The following is a 12,102-nucleotide window of genomic DNA, read 5'->3' on the forward strand; positions in this document are numbered from 1 at the left end:
TCACATCCAAACACACACATCTTCCTTGCTTGAATGCAGTGAGCCATGCATCCCCTCTGTACGGCACACAGCAGACGCAATTATTCAAGACCCGGAGAAGTGAAAAATGTGTGTGGAGTCACTGATTGTCTCAGCCTCAGCAACTGGTGGCGTCACCGCCGCAGCCATCAGTGACATGGGCATGATCAAGGTTGGCTCAGGTTCTGGATTGGGGGGTAGGAGGCGGGGGGTTGTTGATGATGACACAGAGGCAGTTGCTAAATCAGCCGTCACTCTCTATGCTAATTTCATCCATTTTCTTTTTAATGAACTGATTAGCGTGTGAGCGAACAGGGGGTAATTATTCTAATTGAGGAGAGTGACAGGAGCAAGGCAGGGGGTGAGGAAGAGGGGTGCTACGAGTGAGCTGGATGGATGAGAGGTGCGCGCATGTGTGTGCGCTCGCGTGTGTGGTCGGGCGGGTCGGTTTCCGGAGCTTTTCGTCACGATAGAGCAATCACCAGGCCTGGTGGAGACACAATGTGGATCATTCCATGGTGTGCTGTCAAACACAAGCAACTGTGCTGTGAAGCCTTTATTTTCTGCGCTTCTGAGAAAAGTTTGTCAGTTGGCAGAAAGTGAAAGACGACGGGGAGCGCGGGAGGGAGGCAGAGGAAAGGAGAGGTACAGAGAGAGGCGCTATCATGGAGGAGTAATTAAAGAGGCAGAATCTGGAGAAGAGATGCGCCGTCGTTATCTCTGCCATCTTGGATCTCTTTGATTTCTCCACTTCACTTCTTTATGAAGCACAATCTCTCCCTGACAATAGTAATGTGTCCAGAAGATGAGGCGTGCAGCACACACACACACGCACACACACACACACACACACACACACACACACACACACACACACACACAGCGTCCCATGATTCCCCTTGCCCTACTTTCTTTCCCCACTTACAGCTAGTTCCTTTAATTTTCTACAGGATATTCCTATGAGGTACACACAGACAGCTAATCCCAACTAATTTAGTGTTGTTTGTAGAAATTCTGGCATGAGGAACTGAGAAAATGTGGTTGAGTCAAGACACAGCAGAACGAGCCAGAGAATAGAGGGAGAGGGGTTTGTGTGGCATGCCAGAAAGATGGACAGGGGAAGTGCAAGAGGAGGGAAAATGACAAATAAATAGCTGCGTATGAGTGCATATTTTATTTTTTTAGAGTTCCCTGCTCCCTTGCTGTGTGATGAACGGTAGGCGTGAGACCTGAAGGTTGCACTTTGCCTTGGACTACTCTCCGTCATGCTGTCCTATTTTTAATTTCATGGCATTTCTGTTTGAGTTGCCTGAGGCTGGAGCCATACATGGGCATTATACAACATTCTCAGTGCGCCATTTCTTTGAATTATATTTGTCTTGTAGTGGCATTCACATTTCACTGGAAAATTAACTGTGTTTCAATGGCTGCACCCCTAGACTACATAATGGCATGCATTACTGTTCCCCCTCATCTGACTACATTGTCAGGAGCCAAAGGGGGAAAAAGAATGGCAATGCTCCAAACGGTACCTTTCCCCTGCAATTGTATTTTTACTCAAAGGTTACAATCAGCAGGCATAAACATTGAGGGGAACACTGTGAAATGCATTACTCCACAAAGCACCAGCATAACAAAAATAGCCCCATCTGAATAAACAGTAAATATTTTTATGATTCCAGATGTTATTACTGAGCCTGGAAACGTGAATTTCCAAACGTCACACCTATTGTGAGAAGTGCTTCTGCTTGTGCTTGTTTGCATACATCTGAGGCAAAGATAAGTGCCTATTTATGATTATGCTCCTTTTTGAATGCTTGTGTCTCGCAGCAACCATGGGCAACCACCTTTTGACGAACCCGGTGTTGCAGACTCGAACCGGTACCTCTCCTTACAACACTCTGCTGGCCGAGAGCTTCACCCCACCCTCACCTGGTGTCTTCAACTCTACCGGTTAGCTCCTCATAAACTCTCCTGTGTGTGTGTGCAGTCTTGTCAGCGTGTGTGTGTATATATATGGTATGCACTCGTCCTTCTGTCCTTTACTCAGTACTGTATTTGAGTGCTTGCACATGTGTGTGTGTGTGAGCCTGTTTGTGTGTTGTTTTTTCAGACTATGTAGCTGTCAGACGGATTCACTAGGCTGTGCAGAACAGAGCCAAACAGTGCCTACAGCCTAACCAGCCATCTGGTCAGATCTCAAATCTTCATGAGAACAGCCACAAATTGATTAGAAGTTTAGCTGCAGCTGTGACTGCCAGGATTCTTGAGGACATTTTTTTCTGTTCCCAGACAGAAAAAAGCACTCAGCTTAAATCATGATGGTGGCAGAAAGGGATCAGACAGCTCGCTGGGCAGGGGCAGTCCATTCCGGGTGTAGGTGGGTCAGGTGTGAGTGCTCACTATAAGTGCCTGTGTGCGCATACTGGCTTCTGTCTCGGCGTGGGGCTCTTTAAACAGCTTAATGGCCGTTTTATCACATTGCTGCATTCCCACACCTCTCTTTTGATGCCTATAACTGCTGAATTAGACATGTTCTGGTAATTGCTCCACAACAGCACCAATATTCACTTGGTAAGCGAGAACTACGGCTGTGTGTGGCTGGTTGCTGCACCCGCAGAGTATCAGGCCCAGTGTCTGAGGACTGAAATTTAAGGCAGCGTTTCTGTTAAATATTTTAAAGCCTCTCCGCAGAATACGTCAAGCCTGATGGCCACAGGCCTGGCAGCCAAGACATTTTTAGAAGAGAGTGGGAGAGGAAGTAGGGAGATCGCTTCATTAGAATGTCTAATTACCCACACCACCACTGAAGAGGAACGTTGATTAAAGTCATACTTCGCATTAAATTTAAAAAAATGAATCCTCTTCTTAGTTTTTGGGTGGCTGTGGCTTTTTCTTTGCTGCGTGATGGTAACACTGGAGAAAAAGCACGACATCTCTGCCGTGTTGGAGGGAAGTCGTAAAATAAACATTACTGCTACTGTACAAGGTTTTGTATGAATTATGTATGCATTCAGGTATCACTGACAGTGGTAAATAAATACCCAGAGTATTTTCTGTGGCTGGGATGTAAATGTTGGAGGAATATGATGTCAAACAAACAGGAGTAAGTCTGCATAAATCAGCGTTAATGCGGTGTGAATGTGGTGAGAGTTGGAAGGTTGGTTGTGAGAGTGTGAGAGAGACAGAGGGAAGAGAAAAGGGGCGGATGGACAAGGATATTTTTTATTCCGTTAATGGTTCCCTTTTGAAATGTCTTAAAATCCAATTCATCAAGTTAATGTTGCATCATTAAAGAACACTTACTGACTAGTGTCTTTCATTTTATTCACTCCACATGACCTTCTCTGGCACGCACAGGAACGTTCCGCGACCCAAGTAAGTTTCACTGTAAACTACTCCATCTTGCAGTTTACTAAATGATATTTATTCTTCTCTCACCGATACTGATAATTATGCCAAAACTCTATGTCTTCTGTGTCTTCTCTGTTTTTGTTTGGGTCCAGAGAGCACATTGTCCAAGGCCCGCGACCCTTGTGGGATGGAAACTCTCCCCTTGAATGGTAACTTCAACAACAGCTACTCCCTGCGCAGTGGCCCAGGGGGTGGAGGCGGGGGCAGCTGTGACTTCCTCGGCGGCGGGGGTGGAGACAGTCCCCCGCCCCTCCTCAATCCCCGCAGCTCAGAGGCCCTGGGAGGCGGAGGCATCAGACGAAACCTCTCTGACGCCGCAGCCTTTGAGAAAATGATCATCTCTGAGCTTGTGCACAACAACCTGAGAGGTGGTGTTGGAGGAGGAAGTGGAGGTGGTGACGGAGGGGACAGGGTGTGTGGCAGCCTGGCTAGGGGACGTCCTCACGGTGGGGTTGGTCGGGGGACATCTGTGGCCGGGCCAGAGTCGTCACTGGGCATCGATGAAGATGAGGACTTTCTGAGAGATGGGCGACAGCGGACCCCACAGGATGTGGAGCTGCTTTATAAAGCCCTGGAGGAGCCCCTGCTGTTGCAGCGCGCCCAGTCGGTCCTCTACCAAAGCGATCCAGAGGAGTCAGAGAGCTACACGGCCGACCTCACCGAGAGCCTGGGCCACAGCGGCCACAGCGGCCAGAGTGCTGGCGGCCAGGGAGGCAACAGAGCGCCAGACTCCCCTGCCCGTGACTCCCTGTACACCAGCATCACCAATCTGCGAGACTCACCCTACCCCGACAGCAGTCCTGAGCCCCTAGAGGTGGTGCCCCGTTCGGCCCAGCCCCCTGAGGAGCTATACTACAGCTCAGGGAGGCCTGCCCTGGGCTCTCGTGGGGCGCCCATGCAGACCTTCTACCAGGCCCCACCCCGGAGACCAAGCGGGGAGGGACACCAGGCTCAGGAGCCTGCCCACAACGAGGGAGACGGACAGATGCAGCTGGTCACCAGCCTGTGACTGGAGCCAGAAGGAGGAAGTTGGGGACTAATGTGATGGCCACAGCCGCCTCCTAGCCCGCCTCGTTCTTGCGTCTCTCCACGTTCTGCTTGTTTGGTTGCCTTTCTTTCTCTTGACTTTCATTTAACTAACAGATGAGCAAACAGAGTGACCTTCAGGGGGGAGTCGTGGCTGACTCTGCAGAATCAGCCTTTATCTTTAACCCTCCCCCGTCTTATGGAGATGAGTGACGGGTGTCTTTCAGCAGAGCGTTCACCGGCTCTGCTCTTTCCAAACCCAGCCCTCCCCAGTTCCTTTGGCACCCTACGGCCAAGTCCAGCACTCTGAATGTACCGATCCACCCCCTTTACCTTCAGATATTTCAAAACTTTAAAACTTTGTTAAAGTTTTTTATGTAATTTCTCTTCAGACCTGCCTCCGGAGATGGGAATATCATTTTATATTTTCTCTCATTTCCCTTTCGTACCATCCATAGGTCTTTTTTGAGTCGTCATTTGATAGGAGTAGTTAGCTGTGGAGACAGGGAATATAGTACACTACTATAACCTAAAAAGTGTCTCACAGAAAGCTCTTCATTGTTGCCAAAAATATATTTTATTGAGCCAGAACAGAAACTAGAACATTCAAGCAAACACACACAGATGCACATGCACACACACACACACACACACACACACACGCACACACGCACACTCATCCAGAAGTGCTCATTACTGAACATCACAAGTGAAAACAGTACTCCATCTAAGTAAAAGGGAGCAAGAGCTTTTGTTCCGAGCAGGCAGTGGGCGCTGATTCAGTGTAGTTGCCTTCATTTTCTCTTGCTGTGAATCGACGACTATGTACAGAAGTGGAGTAGAGGCAGAGAAGGAGACTGAGGAGGCGCTGCACCACCCCCTCCTGAGCAGGAGACCCTGCATCCATAAGACTGGCCAATCCTCTCCACTGTTCTCTCTGGTTGTTTGCTTTAGGCATTTGAAAAGTTAAATGACTGCCTTGCTATTGTTTTGAAGAGAGTATTCAATTTGTTGACTTTGGGTCTGCATCCCCGGGGGGCTGCAAGAGCGGACTAGTGTCGCCCCCTCCCCCTGTACTTTGCTGTTAGAGCCTACCCACTTGAAGTGGACTTGTCTCCTGTGTGTGGGTGTGACAAGCAAGACTGTAAACGTCGCAAACGCACCGGTCGACCAATTGGTATAACCGTGTACATAGGAACCACACATGAATCTACTTTATTCCTACTATGTAAATAGAGACACCAGATGAGCAAAAGCAACAAAAAGTAACAAATAATATGAAAAATGACTTCTTGTACTGCAACAAACAAACAAAAGAAAAAAATAAAATGTTTTGGACTTTGTGACCTGAATTATACACTCTATCTCTCTCCCCCGTTGCTCGCTTTCTCGCTCTCGTGCCCCAGCACTGTGCCATTCGGTGAAAAATCCCAACTGATCCAATGGAGAGAGAAAGGCAGAGAGAGAAACAGATTATAACGTGTAGTAGATTTTATTTATACAAATGAAAAATGGAACAAAAAAAAAATCCTGGCACAATTTTTATGTAATATAATCCGTTACATGTTGTTAATGTTTGACCTTTGACATTCCCAGGGCGGAATAGCCGAGGGCAGTGGGGGGCGGTGGAGGTGGGGGGCAAGCGAGATAGATGTCGTCAAATGTCAGACTGTGCCTCACAGGCACGATAAAGCATTGTGGGTGAACAACAGCATCCATAAAGTGATTTGGTTTGTTCTTGTATTATTTGGAAGATATAACCAGATTACATACTTTTAACAACATGGGTTTTAGCATGTATGATAAAGACATTTGTTTTGCTATCAGAGAATATTGCATTTTGCTGTTTCTTAAAGATAGTTTCAGCATTACTCCAGAGCCTAATGTGACAATTCATCAATTTCCTGTGTGCATGTGTGTAAGTATGAACGGATGACTGCGTGTATTAAGCGTCCAGTGTGGGAGTGTGTGTGCGTGCCGTGCACCAGACTTTTGTATGTGCACACACGGTTGAAAGACTTCTTCTTTTTTTTGTGACATGACTTGAATGCACATCAGACAAGGTGGATACTCATCTCAGAGAGCTGCCATTACTTCTCTGCCTCAAATTGAAGTTGCTCTTGCCGTGGCGTTCAGGTATGAGGAGGACAGGAGAAATCGGACCGCCTCGGGAGACGTGAGATAAACACATACCATGAAAATGACAAGCAGGGTTGACCGATGGGGAGGAACATGTTTCCAATATGCCACCTTATGCAAGCGATACATTTGAGAAATTAGCTGTCAAGAGAGAGAGATGCTCGTGAGACTCCTTTCATCCAGCTGAAATCTGTCTGACCTTTAAAAAAAAAAAAAACAACTGAGAGTTTGCCTTCTTCTACGCTGTATTTATAGGTATTTGTTATGGTTTATTTATCAGTTTTTATGTATGTTTTTGGAATATTTATTCACATTGATTTATTCATGGCATTGTTTTGTTTTTTTTTTCTTTTGACTGTCTCCCTCATAAACCTGCACCGAGTGAAAGAGTGGGAAGTGTGGACAGAACGTGAGCGGAAAATAAATGCATCCACTGCAGTGTGACATTTGGCAAGGGCCTGACTGTCCCGCTTCTAAGAGAGCCCAAAGGACAGCTTTTAGCTGTGGCTCCCGAGGCTGAGAGACAGAGAGAGGGGGTTAAAGACAGATAAGGGAGAGGGATTACAAGGATTTGCCACCATTTATTCTTGTTATTCAAATCGCTAGTGTAAGTAACATTATATGGGCCGTGGAGCACGATGAGGCTCAGAAAGAAGGCCCTAGTATCATCACTTGAGCCATAGGGGGAAGATGTGCAATACTGCTTTGATGGTGCATGAGCTGGATTTGCGGCTGACCCTGTGTTTAGACATGAAAAGACAATATGCACTTGTATTCTGCTCTGCTGCGGCACTGGACAATGTGAAGCACGGATCTTATGGCTCAGTGGTGGAGCACCGAACCGAGGCAGCACTCACCGGTCAACTGAGGACAACTGAATGTATTTCAACAAGCAGGACTGAAGATATAACAACTCACTCCGGGGTGGAAGTGTTAATGGGAAACACAAGACGGCCATCATCATCTCGAACCTCATCATTCTCAACACCATCATCATTAACTCCATCCCTCCCTCACTGTATTTGACATAATGTGCCGATGCTGATCTCTACTGCTCAGCTGGGACCCGCCCCAGGGGGCAACGCTGTTTAGACAGACACCCCCCACGAGAGGAGGAATGTGCGTCACCTTGGGCCCGCTTCTATTTTTTTTCCAGCACCTCCCAGCTCCTTTTCTTTTCCTCACTCTCCCCCATCTCATCCACATTTTTAATATCAATCTCAACGGACTCCATTAGTGCAGCACTTCTTTGAGAGTGTTAATTTGTTTTGTCAAAAGCTTTGTTTATCCCAGATTAATATCTCAATAAACAGAGGAGTGCTGTACTGTGGTAAATGATAGTGATTATACAGTAGAAGGTCCGCGGCCCATGCTGTTGGATGGCAGCTCACACAATGGGAGTTTCTCCACCATTCAAAGCCCTCCAAACCTCTGATTACAATAATAACACTGTGGGTGCTAATTTACTGCAGTGAACTCGCCCTCACTCTCTTTCCTGCTCTCTTTTTCTATCTCTGTCTGACTGCAAATGTTTAACACAGCTCCCATTCCGTGACGCTGGCGTGCTCTGGTGGTTAGGTGGGAAGCTGTTTAAAAGGTGGGATGCCCAACCTTCGACATAGAGCTGTGTCACCCCTGCAGCTTAGTGTCAGTGGCGAGTGAGCTGTGGCATTGTTCAGTCTATCATTAGACAGCAGAGGTCCCAGCAGGCCTACAGTCCGTTTACTTGCAGTTGACCCTTTCACGCACAGACCCTTTTTTTATTTTCCTTACCAGAGATTTGTGTGGCACATATCACACCAGGGGAGGGGTTTGGGGAGTGGGGGCAGGATATTGGTGTGTGGGTTCAACAGCAGCAGAGGAGCAGAGGGTCATTATGTCTGCAAAGATGGGCCCAAGAGAGGACAGAGCGGGGACAACATCAGCAGAGATGTCACAGATGTCACAAATTCATAGCCAGAGGCAGAGAGACAGAGAGAGGGGACTGCTGGTGGGGCTGTGCAGGGTTGGATCTGGAGATAAGGAGATGGATGCGCTGCTTTGTTTCTGTTGGTGGTTTGCAGTCCAGAGGTTATCACTATATCGTTGAAATTGATCAAGCCGGCGTGTCAGATCTCCAGTTCCTTCGTAGACTAAAACAAATCCGCCCGACGAGGAGGAAAGATGATGTGATTGTCGTTTGGTCCAATGGATGCTTCCTTTAAAAAAATGTGAAAACGAATCCACTGCCGCGTCAGCCGATTAAATCGAGATTTTTAAAGTGCTTACACATGCGACAGGATTTTCCTATAGAGATTTTTAAAAAGCAAATATAAACAATGGTAAAGTAGTACTATTTTGTTATTGGTCTCTTGTTACATGTCCACATGACTGCTATACAATGCTTTTAGATTAGTTTTAAGACTATGTAGGGGTATGGCATAAGCCCAGTGAGGACTGTGCTGTTTCTCTTTTGTGTTGAGTATGTGTCCGTGGAGCTGTGCCAGCAATTCAGCCCATCTTTAATGCACAGGGTGGGACCTACAAGGGGGTAGGATGGTGTTCTCCAAATGCTAAACCTATGAGGCCCACAGAGACCCCAAGGTCCAAAACCAAAACAGAACATATCTTTTGACAAACAGGCATATATACAATATATATGTCAGAAAGTCATGGATCTGCTGTTTACCATCCATCCACATACAGCAGGTGCAGGCTGAATCTGTAGGCATGATTTTTTTTTCTTTTTCTTCCTTTTCCACCGCTGGGTGCACTGTCTCTGAGAGCGGGGAGGAGCTGGACTGTGCCTGCATGTGCCTGTCCGTGGCTGCAGTGATCTCCATCCCATGATCGTCCATGGGACAGGCCAGGAAATGCTGCCTCAGACATTTCTGTCCATCACCAGAGGTGGAATAGCTGGCTATAGCAGTTGTGAATGGGATATTCTGAGTATCAGCTTAAGGCCGTGTTAATGAGCTCACTACAGGAGAACCTGGTCAGTATTGGATATCCCTGAAATGCTTAAATTTATGGGAGTAAATTATTGGGTGCTAGTGGTTCCACATACAGTAGCAGGCTGTAGGCACTGGTAGAAACGCTGAGTACTGACATTGTGCCATGTGAGGTTCTACATAAAGCACCATTTCCAGAGCTTTCTGTGCTTTTTCTGTGAGGTGGATAATTTATCATGTACCACTGAGACATTTGTAAACTGGGCTTAATATAACACCTTATTTTGTTTTCTTTGAGAAATGATGTTCATATGTTTTATTTGATTTTTTTTTTCTCATGGTCATTGCTTTGACAGCTGTCTGGGCCAAAGGGGATGATTTTCTGTGAGTGTTTGCATCATTGCAGGTCAGACCGACCTTGTATCAGCACATATTAATAAAAAACTATTGAAAATATACACCGTACACGCTTCAGGGTTTCTCTGGGAATGGACTGAAGGGGTTCAATTGTTGTGTGTGTGTGGTTGTGCAGCATAATTGCTCGAGCACTTATGCATGTGCCAGTGTGATAAAAGCATGCAGAAATTATTATGAATCTTTGGCTGTGGCATATGCATATAAACTTCAGTATACTTGCTCGCGATTCAAAGTGGAAATGAAAAGATGTCTTTAAGCGCTAATACAGTAGTTATGTTTTATTCATGGGTTGTCCTGCAGGTTACGACAGCATTGTGCTGCTCATCTGTGTACCATGGGAAGCAAGGGACTGAAGCCAAGCAACGCAGCCCCTTCCTGAGTCAGCTCCCCTTTGAACCACACACTGTATGCATATGCAGATTTGACCTGGTGGTTTGGATGATGATTCTGTCAAACACTGGTCTCCGTCCAAAGAATGCTGCTCAAAGTGATCAAAAAAGATGCAGAAAAAAGCAAGCTGTCAGTTCAGGCGGCCCGACACTCTTAGCATTTGGACAAGGACTAGTTGGGGCTTTATGCACCGGGGAAGGTTGAGAGGGCTGGTCCCATACTAATCTGGAAGAAGAGCAAGGCTTTGTTTCACTACAGTGACCCTAAGTCAGTATTACGGAGACAGCTACAGTGATGCTTTCAACCATCTCATACGTATCTGAACGTACATGCAGACCTCTGGGCGTACTTGCTCAGCTGGATCCAGTTTTACAAAGCATCAGTCAAGGTTAATTAATCATATGGTGTGGTGTGATCCCTGATGTAATCTTTTAACAACTGCCATGTGAATACAGCTTACTGACTTTTGAATGTAGCTCTGTTTGCTTGCAACAGTAAGCGACCTTAGCACACTCCAGAGTAAGCATAAACATTGTGATCAACTAGAGTTAGGGATAGCACACCTGTGTGTCTGGGTTACTGCAGCCCATGCTGCTTCCCTTAAGCCCTCTTATCTCCAGTGTGGTGTGATCAGTGTTCAGCTCCCACTGAGTTTTGTTTCCTTGACTGCTCATAATACTGTTGAAGTGCGATTGGTAACTAATTAGCCGATATCTAATTGTTATGTGCATCTGAGCATGGAGGATTCATCCATAATTACAGCCTCTCCCACGTGCTTCTTCTCTCCATGTCATACTGTACGCTGTACATGTAAGATGACATGTGATGACCCACCCCCTACCCATCCACCCATCTGCCCAGCCCCTGCCTCGCTCATGTCCCCTCACTGAAACTCCCTGAGAGGGGAGGCTCTGAGGCCTTGACCACTCAGTCACCCCCTTTTCACCGATGGTACACTGACACTTTCACACACTGACATGCCAGATATGAGCAACAAACGCCGCTCACTCTCTTCCTGGTACTCAGTCCATGTGAGTGGTAAAAACAGGGGTTTCTTTCAAGGTCACGGCACATTTAGGGAAGCAAAAATAGAATCAGACATTAGCTAACCGAGATTTTGAGTACACACACACACACACACACAGTATCCCCACCAGATCCTAAGAGAGAAAAGAGATGTATTAAATTCAGCCCTCTGTGTTTGTGTGAAACTGTAATTACTACCATACATCAAGCCACAGGGGGAACAAATCTTTTAAGTACTGTAACATACAACACTTAAATTACCTCGTGATGTGTAATGTATTTTACTTTAATGTCCTTTATTGGTTCATAAATCAGAGTAGTATATGAGAAAGTGGAGAGATTAACCCAAACACAGACACTGACTGCAAAGAAGAACCACACAAGTCAATCCACAGTACTATAAGGTGGCTTTGATATATTGAAACAAAATCATTTCAGACCCACCACAGTGGTTTCATATCACAGAGATACTTTATGTAAATATTAGATATGTTTTGCAGGTTTAAGTACAAGTAACAATCTTGAAGCTATTGCAATCTGGAATCTGGAAACTACATATTAATTGTGTTTGCATCACACAACAAAAGTAATAAGAGGTATAATTATGTTGTACGCATACCTCAGTGATGGAGGACTCATGACTATTTACTGCCCCCTTGTGGTAGTTGATAATGCAGGTGGAGTGTTGCCTTCAATAGTTCAGAAACTAAAGTAAAAATGACTAGGCAGTGAAATTCAGGGT

The 12,102-nt window shown here is 46.1% G+C and overlaps 1 protein-coding gene across 1 annotated transcript in view; it reads left to right on the forward strand.

The window, feature by feature from the left end:
* Positions 1-4,441, forward strand: part of adgrl1a (adhesion G protein-coupled receptor L1a) — a 47,810-nt gene extending 43,369 nt beyond the window's left edge. Inside the window, exons 23-25 of the mRNA XM_041957996.1 lie at positions 1,849-1,971; positions 3,379-3,396; positions 3,525-4,441. Of these exons, the coding sequence (XP_041813930.1) occupies positions 1,849-1,971; positions 3,379-3,396; positions 3,525-4,441 (1,058 nt within the window). The remainder of the gene's footprint in view (positions 1-1,848; positions 1,972-3,378; positions 3,397-3,524) is intronic.
* The last annotated feature ends 7,661 nt before the right edge of the window (positions 4,442-12,102 follow it).

This window comes from Chelmon rostratus, chromosome 17 (genome assembly GCF_017976325.1).
Source record: "Chelmon rostratus isolate fCheRos1 chromosome 17, fCheRos1.pri, whole genome shotgun sequence".
NCBI classification, from domain to species: domain Eukaryota; kingdom Metazoa; phylum Chordata; class Actinopteri; order Chaetodontiformes; family Chaetodontidae; genus Chelmon; species Chelmon rostratus.